This window comes from Nannobrachium achirus, assembly GCF_963921795.1.
Source record: "Nannobrachium achirus genome assembly, chromosome: 3".
NCBI classification, from domain to species: domain Eukaryota; kingdom Metazoa; phylum Chordata; class Actinopteri; order Myctophiformes; family Myctophidae; genus Nannobrachium; species Nannobrachium achirus.
In genome coordinates, this window is record NC_137812.1 from 34,808,748 (window position 1) to 34,824,121 (window position 15,374).

At 41.2% G+C, this 15,374-nt stretch overlaps 1 protein-coding gene across 1 annotated transcript; it reads right to left on the reverse strand.

The window, feature by feature from the left end:
* Positions 1 to 7,861: 7,861 nt before the first annotated feature.
* On the reverse strand, positions 7,862 to 13,557 carry rps15a (ribosomal protein S15a). Its single transcript, XM_080721291.1, has 5 exons — positions 13,542 to 13,557; positions 12,573 to 12,714; positions 12,295 to 12,374; positions 11,772 to 11,857; positions 7,862 to 7,995 (listed from the first exon to the last, which is right to left on the reverse strand). Exons 2-5 carry the CDS (start codon positions 12,703 to 12,705, stop codon positions 7,902 to 7,904), a joined length of 393 nt encoding a protein of 130 aa, XP_080577417.1. The 5' UTR covers positions 12,706 to 12,714; positions 13,542 to 13,557; the 3' UTR covers positions 7,862 to 7,901.
* Between the last annotated feature and the right edge of the window lie 1,817 nt (positions 13,558 to 15,374).

Consider the following 15,374-nt stretch of genomic DNA (forward strand, 5'->3'; position numbering starts at 1 on the left):
TCTGCACTTCAAACCATCCAATTCCAATTGCATTTTCATGCACACCAATACCCGTGATCAGGTCATGGCAATAATTCAATATAAGCATTTAAATGCATAGCATTAGTGAGATAATGCCATTGCAGAAATTCCCCACAAAGGTTTGTAAATACCTCCTATACAGTGAACCGTTCAACCTTAGTACAGCACATGTAAAGAAACAAAGAAATCCCAAAAAGCATTTAGCCTACATTCCCAAATAAATAAATTGGTCATAAAAATAGCCAAATTATTCAGTGCTTGATACCACACTGAACTAAGCATAATTGAGTCAATACTGGAGATGTGGCGTAACGACATGGATTTCTACACAGAGAGAGCAATTCTTTCAACATAAGATGCTGCATTCAAGTTCAGGAGAGTTTGGACAAGGCGATTCTCTTGAATGCTGCCTTCAGGTATGGCATGGAAAGAGGACATTTGCATTTCTTTCACCATAGTGAAAACTAGGGATGCGGTATCGGTACTCGTGGTATCGGTACTCGCCCCGATACCGGCCTATTTTGCGGTATCGGTACTCGTCCGATACTGCTCACAAAGCGCCCGAGTACCCTGTGTGTTCCGCCACTTTGCCTTTCTCTCTCTCTCTTAAAGTATCAAAAGTAAAAATACAAAATGTTTGAGCATAGCAGATCTAGAAGATCATGCATAGTACAGGAATTTCCATGGGCTAAACCTGAAAAAAAAGGGAAATGTGCCATGTTCTGGGAAAGCAATGCAATTTAATGTGTTATATGCAGCCAGAAAGTGAGGAACATCTGAAAAAAAAAAAAAGAAAACGTAATTTAAAGACATTTTGTATTATTAATTGTACTTGTATCGGTACTCGGTATCGGCGAGTACTCAAAATGAAGTACTCGTACTTGTACTCGGTCAGAAAAAAAGTGGTATCGGGACATCCCTAGTGAAAACTGCATCCATGGTCTGGACTGGAGAGGGCACTTTTTATAGAAGGATAAAGGGGCAGGGGCTCAAGCCCCCTTTGATGTCTATGTGTGCACCTGCCTGTTGAGGACTGATGCCATAAGCCATTCACAAATGAGGGAAATGGTCTGTTCTTCTCATAGACTGTAACAGAGCTCTCTTGCAAATTCAGTCCGATATCATCACTGCTCATTACATCTTTAACCACATGAACCCTCGCATTACTATTCTGGGGAGAAGAGATTTGATGTGTAGAGGAAAGAAAGAGAGGGACCATAGACCCCCCCTAGGGGACTGCGGTCAACAAAGTGTATCTTGTAAGTGTTTGATCCATCTCTGCCACAAAATCGAACCCCAATGATCATCAGTGGTTGTGCATAGTTCTTATATCTGGCTGGCCTACCGTACAACGTCACCTCTAGGTCAAGGAGTGCCTGGCGCTGCTTTCATTAAGATATACTAACTGCATCTTTAAGCAAAGATTAGCAAGGGGATTACAGGGCTGGATGCTCTTAGCTTGTTGAGAGAGTCAGATCCTTATCCTTAGAGAGGTATCCCCCCCTTCCCCTCTCTCCCTCATCTTCTACACACTCATTAAGCAGAATGGAGATGTGCAATAGAGCAGGAGAGAGAGACAGACAGATAACAGAGAGAGAGAGAGAGAGAGAGAGAAAGAGAGAGAGAGAGCAAGAGAGAGAGAGAGAGAGAGAGAGAGAGAGAGAGAGAGAGAGAGCAAGAGAGAGAGAGAGAGAGAGAGAGAGAGAGAGAGAGAGAGAGAGAGAGAGAGAGAGAGAGAGAGAGAGCGAGAGAGAGAGAGAGAGAGAGAGAGAGAGAGAGCAGGGGCGTCACAAGGGGGTGGGTGGGGGGGGACTGAGTTACCAGGGCCTAAGGTGGAGGAGGGGCCTTAATTATTTTATACTTTGGCTATTGAAAAATAGCAGATAGGCCTATACAAGTTCACAACGCGGCACCGAGTGCCGCGCTGCGAGCTCGTAGATCTGCTATTTTTTAAAAGTCTTGAAAATGTGTGCAAATCTTATATAATATATGTATTTTTTTAAGCAAACATTTGTAATTCAAATCTTGCTTCTGGGGGGTCCCTGGAACTAAATATTTTGAGATGGGGATCCGTGGCCAAATACATATCATTTTGAGGGTCCATCACATGAAAAGGTTTGAGCACCACTGACATAGAAACATAGGTTTTTCAAAAAACCTTATAAGGATTTGAAATATTCAAAGACTTGAACAAATGTTCAAGATTTTTCAAAAATAGCAGATCTACAAGCTCGCAGTATATCTGCTATTTTTAAATAGTTAAAGCACAAAATAATGCGTAATAATGCGCTCCCAGTCTAAATGGGTTAAACCCCCTCCCCCTATGAAGAGCAGTCATGGGGGGCCCGCAGTGAATCCTATACCCAGGGCCCAGAATTTGGTGCGACACCCCTGAGAGAGAGTGAGAGAGAATTAGATTCCTTGACACCCCGCTAATTGAGCGATCTCCTTTGTGCCCAGCTTGGCCTGCCAAGTTTTAATTAGCAACTAATCAAATCAATATGGAGGCCGCTGAGCAGAGGGAAGAGGCGGGGAATCCTGTCTGGACCACCGCCACCACCCATAACAACCCCTTCCACCTGGACATATACAGGTATAGGCTTCAAAAGACTAGTCACTTTAACTGTATTTAGGCCTAGAATTATTGACTGCTTTAACTATTGAAAAATAGCAGATATACAAGCTCACAGCGCGGCACACGTATAGTATATCTGCTGTTTTTCAATAGTTAAAGCATAAAATAATGATACACAATAATGTGTAACTGTGTTAATCACAGATCCCTTACAGGTCTATTTGGTTAAATTTTGTTACAAATGAATAAATGAACACTGAGGAATATGATGGGTAACTAGCAGCTGGAATGATGAGCGATTATGATGAAAGCAGGAATTGCTCAACACGTAAAAAGGGAAAACGTGATTTGATGCAGAAAATAAAACTGCTTCCCTCTTAAGGGGGAAAAGAATACAATGTTTCAGATAACTCAGTGCACTCAAACACTCCCATGACTACAGTTGTGTTTCCTTGACATGCAAGATAAGGAGGCACATGTGGTGTTCATACATACACATAATACACACAACACAACATACGCACACACCTCTCTGAGTATCTGCTACACACCTGTCCCTCAACCAACTACAAACATGTGTTAATCACATAAAGGTGTGCATTTGTTGTGCCATCATCTTCAGGCACAGGAGTGATTTGGAGACGAAGCAGAGGCACTTCTGCTATGAAGGCTGCCAACAAACCGTGACCCCCGACTGGAGCCGGGCCCCAGCTGGGTCTGTCGTCTTGCGCAGCCTGGCTTTAGGCCCCTAGCTGGCTCCTACAGCTGCTGCCTCACCCTGTCGACACACACCGACAGAGAGCACTTTCAGAAACATCTTATTTAAATGCAAAATCTTATCTCAGTTATGATCTGCATGAGGGCCCTCTATAATGAGGCTCATAAATGTAGACGTTGGAGGCTGAGTAATGGAAGAATTAGGAGTGGAAGCTGAGGTGAAATTAAAACGTTATTTTGTAATAGCAACATGCTTGGTTTGGATGGAGTCAAGCAGACTGCGATTCTGCGTGTGGGGGTTATCTCTATGCTCCCCAGGTTCCATGCTCCCCACTTACTTTAGGGTTAGGATTAGGGTCAGGTAAGCGATGATTTGTTATACTTATACTTAAATACATTTTAGTGACCTGTTCCTTCTCAATCCATATTTGAGAGATTTTGTTCATTGTTTCTCTTCAATAGTGTATTGATTCTACACAAATTATGTCCACACAGATAATAACATAAGCAAGCATACATGGATACTATTTCAAATAGTGTGTGCGCGCGCACACACACGCACACACACACACACACACACACACACACACACACACACGATTTTATTGTTGACGGTATTCTGCTATTGTCTTTTGTTTGTTGATGAATTTGCATTTATTCATGTCTTATTCCTCAATAGCAGTACAACATTCATGCCAAATTGCCAATAAACCACATTGAATTGAAATTGATCTTGGAGTGCTGTTCAAACTAGTAACATCAATACTTATATACAATTGTATTCTTGTCCTTGTGGGTGTTTTATTTATTTTTGTCCTTGTATACAGTATGTGTAAAATGATGTCACGTGTTAAATTGTGTTCACAGTGCATGATGAGAGAAAACTGTTGCAAGTGAAGTAAGGCAAAAAGGCAGGACATGAAAGAAGATGACTCACTGCCTGTGAATATGAAGTTCTTAGCTGGATCTTACTAGACAGAAGCCAGAGGCAATGACTGCATAGAATAGGACCTTATTATAGGAAACACTGGGGGAACGGTTGATGGAAAGCGCTTCATGACACATTTCTATAGAAGGCCTAATAATGATTATCCTTCACTGGTTTCAGGATTTTACAGTGTGGTGTTAAGGTGATGTATATGGCTGTGACATGACGATGTGACGCAACACAGGTTGTCTGTCTGGGATAAAGCAGCCCTTTATTTTCTCATCATTAATTACCTTGGCCCAAAACACTAGGTTCCTCTCAACCTCTAATTTACCGCAGGGCATACATCATCATCCACATTACAGGTCAAAATGCACTGTTAACACTCAAGGTGAGCCGGCATATGAGAGGCTTAATTTATAGAGGCCATCTCTCGCTGGCACCTCTTGGCCTTATTATTATTACACGTGCATTAGCAGATTGTGTTCATTGCCTGTTAATTAATCGTTGTTTAACATGTCGGAAGGAGGGTGGGCTCTTGCGGGGATGTTTTTTTTTTTTCTTTCCCCCAGACGACCCGGGCAAACATCTACATAGGTGGCAGATGTGGGATCCCCAATGAACCAGCTCAGGTGGGGCCTGGAGGAGTACAATGCCCTTGAGGACAGCCAGGACTGCAGGCCAGGATGGATGGCTGCATTCACATCCATAAATTCACTGCTTTCTAACTATCTCATTCATCATGCACACTGGGCTAGTCCTCCACATCTTGAATACCCCCCACCCACCAACACCACACCACACCCCACCCACGATCTTTCTCTCTCTCTCTTTTTCTCACACACACACACACACACACACACACGCGCACGCACGCACGCACACACACACACACACACACTTCCTATCTCCCTGGTTTGCCCTAGTAAATAAGGCATGCACACAGAGATAGGGCAGAGTGTGAAAAACAGGAGATAAGTGCATTTGCTTGGTATCTGTGAAATGACCATATGACAACGTACACAGACCTCTATTTCACCTTGGAATGTGTGAACGCATTCTTGTCAGGGAAGACAACCATCCGCCTCTGCCTCTTCAATAGATAGCCTACATTTTCATATCTCTTTCCCAGGCCTGAGATGTTCTCCGCTGGTCAACATTTATTCTCGAATTTCCCCAGGTCTTTAGATAGGGGTTTGTCTGCCAAAGCAGCACTAGGTGGTCAAATGCATGACATGTCTATCCTGCCAGCCAATACAAAACACACTCCCATCCAGCACCTGCACATGAAATAATAAATCTATGAGACTTGATCAGCTGTCATGAAATGTGTCCCTACTGTAGATCTCCCAGACCTAAAATGCATTTTGGATGTATTCAATATTTGGCACAGACAATGGCTTTTCTTTTTAGCAGGATCATTCGATAATCAAAAATCCATTTAGGCTACAACTTGACGCGCCAATGCAGAAGTCACTGAAGAAGTCAACTTTCACACTGACTGTAAAATGATTTATGGGGAAAGAAGACAGTATGCAATGAAGGTGAAAACATTTTCATTTTCTCATTGGAGACAGGGAAGTCTGACTGAGCTGCATCGATTACTGAAAGATCCTGGACTCGAATGTACAGGCCTGGTTTGGTTTCCCAGGCTCTCATGAGCAACAAACAATTATAGTAACACACTTTGGCTGTTTGAAGTCACGTTTCACTTTTTCTTATCAATTTTTCTGATTCTCTTTGTTTTTCTTGCCCATTTCAGTGACCTGCAAATTGATTCATGGTTGCAGAGGACAATGCAGAGCCAAGTAAAAAGACATTTTCTCTTACAGCCAATTCACATTTCAAGCCTTTGCTACTATTCCATTATTAATTCTGTTATCTCTGAATCAATCATAATTAGTCTTGCAGTCAGGGAACCAAAAGGGGTTGAATACAGTAGGAGGACCATATCTTCAGGACAACTAGCTCTGTGGACTACTGCCATCAAGTGTTCACTGTGTGAACTACAGTGTAGCCCTCAACTCTTAGATCATCCAAGACAGCTCAACTTAACAGATAATATTGTAATTGTCAAATTTCACACAGAAAGGATAAAGGGGACCTTTTGAAAGACCCTTAACCGAGGTGCAGAGCACTGGGGACTGCTATAACTTTCATTCAGCCATGATGCCCCATAAGCAGATGTCACAAAATCGGTCGCAAAAGGTCATATTGTGTGTTTCGGTTAGTTGTTGGCTTATGTTCCTCAGCTGTAGGTTGGCACTGACGGCTGACACAGACCATTAAAAGTTTCTTAAAGGATGAGTGCCATTTCTATTGATGTGGTTTACAAAGAATTACATTTTCCCCTTCCGTAGAACTGATTCAACCATATCACATTTGATTTGAGTACACAGGTGCCGTTTTCAGTAAGACATTTTGAAGCAAAAGCTAATATGTTGTCATGAAGACTGAGCCTGTAGGCTTTGTCAACCCGATCCAACAGTGAATTTCTTTGCACTCATGCTGAATATTCTTTTAACCTCACAACCAGCTGGCATCCCTGGGCTTCAAAACATAGCAGAAGCATAAGTGTTTTCCTTTACACAGTAACACTTTAGTGCTGTGAACACATGAGGGAGTCCGGACGGTCTCTGTGCACTTAGCCTACATAGAACACATGGACAGTGTGCATTAACAGGCTGCTTGCTACCTTGGACAGTCTGTGCATTAACACAACAGGCCACTACCTTTCCTCTAGTCAGATAACTGGACTCAGGTGTAGTTAAATCGAGCTTTAGGACATTTGACATAGGGGAACCCAGAGTATGGTCACAGACATTTGACATGGGGGAACCCAGAGTATGGTCACATTGGTGAAATAAGATTAAAGGGGACAGAAAGCCAGGCTTTTAAGTGTGTGACCATGTACAGTAGCAAAGGTCTAGCTTTTAATAGCCATTGGGAGAAAGCTACTGGATCGATGCTGACACGATATCTGAACATGGAGTGACATTGTGGTATAACTTAATGTGGTTTAAGTCAAAAACCCAAAGGATAATTTTCAATTGGGTTTTTAGACGTTGAATTCAAAGGTAAACCAGGATAACTATAAATACGTTGACATGGTGCCTCACAACTCAGTCAAATGGTAATTTAAAAATGTAATTCAGCAATTTACCATGTCAAAATCATCATTCCACCATGCCTTTAAGAATCACATGTAATACAATAATATTATGCATGGGCAGTGTTTGTCAATTGTGTGCCTTACTTTCTAAACTGGTGCTGAAAAGATTTTTCATTCCCCAAATAAAGCATGAGAAATGGTGATTTAGCTTGAAAATGTAATCCATCTTGAAAAGTCATACAGAGTAGTTGTGGGACCATTTCCTATTGCTTTCCCCGTGCACTCGAGATTCTACTTGGTAAAACATTTGTCAAATGCCTTGTCTACCAGCAACAGTAAGCGCTGCTGCAAAATGTGGAATACAGTGTTGGAAATCAAAAGGCATTTTCTACAATGGTAAAGCCACTTTTTTAACCACTCAAGCTAAGGGGGTAAAGTTAGTAGCTTGCTCACAGACACTTCAACCATTAATTACTGGATATGAAATAAGTAGACAACCAGACAAGAACAATTCCCCTGGTTTGATTTATTTGAACAGTTCTTTACATTTAGAAAAAGAATCCAAGGATTTTGCCTCCTGTGTGTTTCCTCCTGGCCTCTTCGTGGTCCATGATGCCAGCTGAGGTGGTCAACACAATGTATCTGCAAGAGATCAGAGGGAAATATAAGGTATGGTCCACTTCAACTTTTACATTTCTGCTGATCCAAGTCACATTTGTCTGGGGTTCCATACACACCCAATCTACAAGCTCAAAACCTTCCATAAAGGGTGCACGACAATGCGCAACCAGTATAATCAGACTTTACTGCAAACAAAGTAAAGGGTTTACCCAAATTAGCATCATATTATTTCCCCTGCATTTCCCCTCATCTTTCTGCATTATCCCATCTTGCTTAACAATTATATGGTAAGTGCAATTTTAAAAATGAGTAAATAACGTGGCCTAGGGGTCTGCCGTTCTCCATGTATAAAAGATTTGTGATCCTGTCAAACAGACTGCATTTTGCCGTTTAATACCTCAATGCAGCCCTCTATCAGTTCATTTCCACAACTTATATTTCTGTGCTCAAATTGTGCTCAACTTAAATATGATCACTAAGCACGTATCTAAAGTGGTCAGGGGCGCAGCTTTAGGGATTTTAATTAAAATGATAGGTAAAGGAAGAAATGTGCACATGTCAACAAGCCAAGTGGTTAAAGTAATGCAAAAGTGTCTTTTGATTGTTATGGTTGGAATATATGCAAATATTTTACTGAACCAAATGATTAGACAGTTTGTCCATCAATTTTTAATATTATAGTATACTTATGTTGGCATGTACACTAAATTTAATTCCATTTTAAACAAAACAGTCTCCCCATGCCTTTCGACCTGGCGGAGAAAATTATGTGTAACCCAAGCAACGACACGTTTGGTTGCAAATACAAGGCTTTGGAATTCCTTTAGATACTCCACCATGCAATAGTTATGCATATAGTATGCAGTTATTATCGACTCCAAAAAGCAACAATAAATGTAAGATTAGGATAACTATGCACAGTGCCAGTTCAAGCCCAAACGAAACCCTTTAGCTCATTAAATGTGTCCATAAGTTGTGTTAAGGATGTGACGAGAAAGGTATAGCATGGCTACTGCAGAGAATCTTAAATGAATTCCTTGGTACACAGAAAACAATCCTACAGCACACCCTACTGCACTCCCTTTCCCATATCACCAAAGCTGGACTGATACACAATACATGATGTACACACCTTAGAAACCTCACTCTAAGCATCAGGTCCCCATTAATCCACAATCACAAAATGTCATCGCAGATAATTACAGATGCCACAGAATTGCAGAATCATGCAGAAAAGTGATGAAAAGGGTTGACTTGCTATTGTTTTGTACCTCAGCAAACGTGTTGAAAAAACATTACTACCCATTTGTGTCAATAGCCAACTGATTAGAACGCTGTAAAGGTTTTCACAACTATAGGAAGTGGTTATGGACCGCCTCTAAAAGACAAGATACCTAAATAAAGCTACAAAGCTCTATATTCCAATAGTAATCATTGCTTGTTATGGGGACTGGAGAATTGACCATGTTACATGCCTTTCTCTTGTCTAAACATCTAAATAAATATGGAAATTAAGCAAAATATATGCAGTTGGAAATATGAAGTGTGGAATATGAAGTGTGGTTGACACAAGTCAAACTTGCAAATATCTCTATCTTGTCGGCCCTTGTCCCCTTTATACCCATATATTGAGATCCCTGATGTAATCAATATTAGGCCCATATCTTGGAATGGACATGTGTCAGTCTCATATGGTCTATGATGAGAAAATGTATCTACAAATACATTTATATAAATTAAACTAACGCATCTCTTAGCAAAATGCAAGGAATCGATTCCCGATGAAGCCGGTGGATTTGACATATAGACAAGTGTGTGCCACCAAAACTGTGGGAGAAGCAGTGCGGCAAAATAAAGTTTATCTAGGAAGGGATGGATGGAATTAAGTCGGACAAGTACTATAGTTTGGTTGCCCTACAGGGGCAACCACACTAAAGCAAAAGTGAACCAACAATAGAATATGCCTAATTTACATCCCTTACAGTACATGTGCCCCTCAGCAATATTGTCAAGTCTCAAGTAATGCCAGCCAGTTCAATGTACCCGTCTACTTGTGGAACGTGGAAACAAGTTTGCGGGCATTGCAATTAAGACAAGATTAAGAACCAGCTTACAATATTCTGTTATTTTCAGTGACGCTTTTACAAATACTGCATTAAATCAGAGAATGAGAGAATTCTAAACTAGGGGTGTCATACGTTTAAACAGCGATATCATGGGTACGCATCATGATACAAAGATACGATTTGTTCATTTTGAGCAATACGATTCAATTAGTTAAAATTGAGACACAGCAACTTCCAACGTTACAGCACTCAAGACTTCACTGAGCCAGTGAAGTTGAACACTGCACATTCAACTGACCATGAGATGCATCCTACCTTACCTTTCTAAAATGCTATGAAAAACAAAAATGAAATCAATACAACACTACTGGACCATCACTTAACTGCTCAATCACTGAAATCCTCTTATTCACAAAATAGTTTATGGTGATTAAAAATAGCTATTAGATCAAAATACCAATAAGTTGTTGAAGCCTGCTGCTGGCCAACAGACAATTGCAAGTAGTGTGCATTTTCTACTTCCAAGTCTACTAATTGAGAACTGCTTCAGCCTGAGCACAGCCTACCTCTCCAATTTACGTATACAGGTTTGTCTCAAGATTAGATTAGTAAAAAAAACATGCAGATGCCATAGCAACCCAAATCACTGACTGCGGAAATTACACACAATTCAGACTTCAAGCAACTCAAGACATCAGAAGGGTTACATTTCTCTTTAGAAATCCTTATTCTGAGTGGTGTGAATTAAAAAAATTAAGAAAACAGGTTTTTAATATTTCACGGCATGCGCAAACTAGCTGCAAGATATCAAACATATAATTTTCAAGATGTCTGAGTGAGTGTCTGTCTGTCTGTCTGAAACAGCGTTTCTCCTCAGTGGCTGGAGCAATTGATCTGAAATCGCATCACCATTAGCATATGAACACACCTGACGTAACTGTGAAGTCCGTTTGTCACTTTCACAAATCATATGCCGTATATTAGCATTTTTATGGTGTATCTACTATCTATTCTGCATCTAGCATGAGGCATATCTATTCTGCATCTAGCATGAGGCAACATGTTTAACCAGCTGTGTGTGTGTGTGTGTGTGTGTGTGTGTGTGTGTGTGTGTGTGTGTGTGTGCAGGCAGGCAGGCGGGTGTGTGTGCAGGCGGGTGGGCGGGGGCGTGTGGGGTTGGGGGGGGTGATGGTGGGGTGGAACACAGTATCTGATCTCTGTAGCCATTAAACAAAACGGGTATTTCTTACATTGATGCTCCTACATATCATCATGCAAGCACCAGTTAAAGTTACTTTCCATCCCTCATCCCTCATCCCACATCCCATAACCCACACACTGCACATCATTTCGGAGCTCATATCTTTGAACGGGTAAGGGCTAGTTAAAGTAATTTACAGAATTACGGAAATTAACTTTTCAAAATACATTTTTTTAGACATGTATTTTTTTAGATTTGTCAGTTAGACATAAATTAATTTAAGCATATTTATGATCCTTTGAAATCAAAGATAATTTATTAGAGACCATTCAACTTTCCTTAGGCCCACTTGAATATCCACCCGTGAAAACGGTTCAACAACACAACCAGCTTTCATTGAAGCAGGTAAACAAGCAATGCCGCAGCGGCATCAAGCTTTTATTTTTTTTAGATTGACCATACATTGTCACTATACCATATGACTGCAATTTCATAATGCACCCCACAAAATGCAATTTACGGTTTCTCACCCAAACTGTCTAGAGGGCAGGAGGTTGTTCTGCCACTTCTCCAGGTCTTTCAGCTGGAGGTCAAAACGTGGGCTGATCACGCCACACTGGAACACAAAAACAATACTGGGTTACTCTCGGTTTAAAAAAAAAACAACATAGTCTAAAATATCAGTGAATCACTCCACACCAATCTTACAGTCGTCAGAATGTTCTCAGTTCAACTTCAATCCTGGGCTGGCTCCTACAGTTTCTGGAGCAAAAACAATAAACCCTTACCTGTTCCAAATGAGCAGTTATGTGCTTGCATAGTTAACTCCACCTTTTGTGTTAATGTCTATATAGAAGGGTCAATCTAACTCACTCCATCTGATCTAGCATAAGCTTCAAAATTATTCATTCATTTCATTCCTACATGACTGTGGTACAAATAATGTGCAACACAGTGTAAATAAAACAAACAACATTTGAAATTGCCAGGCAATGCTTTTTTTACACTTATTAGGCTGCTTAATTAGACAAGCCCACAATGGTAGTATGGTACCTTGTTAAGTCTGCCAGTGAGATTGACAACGATTTTCCCGGCTCTATGGTCGTCGATGATCTCAAACTCTCCAATGTACCCTGGACGAAACAAACAAAAAGCTCTGATCAGAAAACTGATTTAAGACATCAAGTGACAGCTGACAGATTACCATTATCCGAGCCTCTGGGGCCGTGCACTGTAGTGTGTATTGAGGCCTGAAGCTAAATGATACACATGTATATCTTATGTATGCTGTACATACTGTATGTACTATGTATACAGTTCATAACTCTTACCGTGCTTCATCATGACGGTGAGGAAGCGCACAATGACCTTAGAACACGGCCTGATGAGGACCTGACGTTTCCCACGTTTCTCAGCATTGTTGATGCTTTTGAGTGCATCCGCGAGAACATTCATGCGCACCATGATTGATGCCTGTGATAAAACACAAAGTAAAGACGTTCAGAATGATTCAGGTGATTTAACCACACATACCGGACCGGTATGCTTCAACTAAACTAGCCCATTTTCCGTTAAGTTATAAAAACAATTCCAATGTTGGATAGGATGCTGCTGGCCATTTAGGAAGCCCTGATATTACATAGCATGACACAATGCAGATGTTACTTGCTCATGCGAGCTGTACATTAGACGGTTTACAAATGCTAAAGGCTTTCTGGTTGATAGTGTATGTTGTTAGAAAGATGCTAGCTATCCTGGTTACTTTCAAGCATATGAAGTCAAAAGAGCTGTGGTTCTAACGAGGTGCTTATAATTTGGCCAACGCCATTAAAACATGTGAATGTCCAGAACCAGAGCATGGCCATTTGATCAGAATTGCAGTCTCCCTGGCTAAAGCTGTTACCTCGTTAGCATTCGCTGTCAGGTTAGCACGAGAAAGAAAATTACCGGGCACCAAAAATACACTTTAAATACGTGTCAACTCGTGCACCGAAATAACAAATTCACAAACAAGTGCTTTTTAATAGCGTGGTTTTCATAGTGAGCAGCTCTTAGCTATGAGCGCCCAGCGAGGCGCTGTAACAACACAGCGTCCCGAGGCCAGGGAGATGAGACGCTGGAGACGTGAACCTTTGCACCTAAAATATCACTAAATGTATTCACGGGACCACGGCAATAATCACCCAGATTCGTTGCTTTATAGTTGTGCTTCAATTTGATCACATAAATAGGCCAGCAAACATATAGATGACTTAGATATTTAAAAGATAGACGATGACAGTCCTTAAAAGGGACCTTACCGGTTCTGCAATATGGCGGAAAGAGGAAGTTGCAAAAAATCGCAGTGCAATATGGGAAAATCCAAGAGTCTGTCAAGGCGTGATTACTAACATGTAACATGCGTGCATTTGTAGTTCATGCGTGCCAAGTAATGTTCTTTATCTATTTTTTTAAATCACGTAGTGACGTTTTATTTCTATGATTTGGTCGATACAATTTCTCAATTTAAAATGCGTTGTTTAATACATGTCAACATGTGTCAAACGTCTGAGGATTTTAAAAGAGTGACTCAATTGCCCACACAACTTCATGTAAACTATTCATTTTGTGGCAATCAATGTGTTCTCCAGCTAAGCATCTTTGTGAAATCACAGCGCCATCTAGCGGTCGGTGTGGTTGAGCAGAGCAATGTACTGGAGGAAAGGACCATTGCTGCATCATGGTGACATACATTAGATTAGCCTACAAAATGTGTGTGTGTGTGTGTGTGTGTGTGTGTGTGTGTGTGTGTGTGTGTGTGTGTGTGTGTGTGTGTGTGTGTGTTTAAAACAATAATAATAATTATAATTATTATTTATTATATAATTAGGGAATCCAAAGGTTGTGTACTAACAATTGTACTCCAACTCATATATTAAACTAGAAGCAGTGCTCTTCCGAGCACAGGTCTCCACCAGGCCACACAAATCAGCCTGTTATAGCGCCACCATGAGGCTGATTTAAAAAATGTGGGGCAGAGGTTCTGAATTAGCATCCAGGGAGTGTGTGTGCTCAGTTTGGCAGCGATCGGGCCAACGGCGCCGGAGATTAGCTGGTAACAACCAGGCCACACAAATCGGCCTGTTGTAGCGCCACCATGAGGCTGATTTGAAAAATGTGGGGCAGAGGTTCTAGATTGGCATCCAGGGAGTGTGTGTGCTCAGTTTGGCAGCGATCGGGCCAACGGTGACTGAGATTAGCTGCTCACAAACTGCGAGGACGCACGGACGCACGCACGCACGGACGGACGGACGCACGGACGGACGGACGGACGGAGGGGAAAACATACTCTCCCTCAGCCTTCGGCTGGTGGAGACAATTCACCCTTTGTTAGCCTTCTGGTTGGTCCCTGACTGACCAACCAGCAGGCTCTATCTGCCTTGTCCCGCCCTGGTTCCGCCTTTTTTATGTTGAATTAGCTAAAACATAATTTTTGGATAAATAAAAACATTTAAAAACATGCTGATTCACTATGCTGTCACTGAGCAGCTCCATTTTACTGAAACAAAGTTTGAAATTAGAATTGAGCACACAGAATAACAATACGAAGCAACTGAATTAACATGGCAGTGGATGGAATGTCCCACTGAATGTCCCACCAAGACACAGCAACCAATGGGTGTGGAGAGGGGCAGGACAATGGGCGGGACTTGACAAAGGGTGAATTATGTGACTGAGGCAGCCAAGTAATGAAGAGCAGTCATGAGGCATATGTGTAGAAAAAGACAGGTGAGGAAGCCTTTTATTTATCGTGTTGTGAAAACATTGGCGGAGCTCCCACAGAAGAGTCTTACCTGTCTGGGTATAGTCATTATAGGCTAGTCTTGCTGAAAGTATGAGTTTGCAACAGGCTCATCAATATATCTGTACACAGACAAATGTGTACATGGCAAAGACTTTTGTTTGTATTATTTTTTGCACACCACGATAATAATTATTTTAATCATAAGACCCAATTACTGAATGTCAAGTCTCCAGGTTTTCTTCAGAATATGTATGACACTGATTTACTAACTTAGTACTGGTTCACAAATGTTTTAATTGCAAGGACCCCATTAACTCTGAAAGTGTACAAATGGAATTAAATGGACACA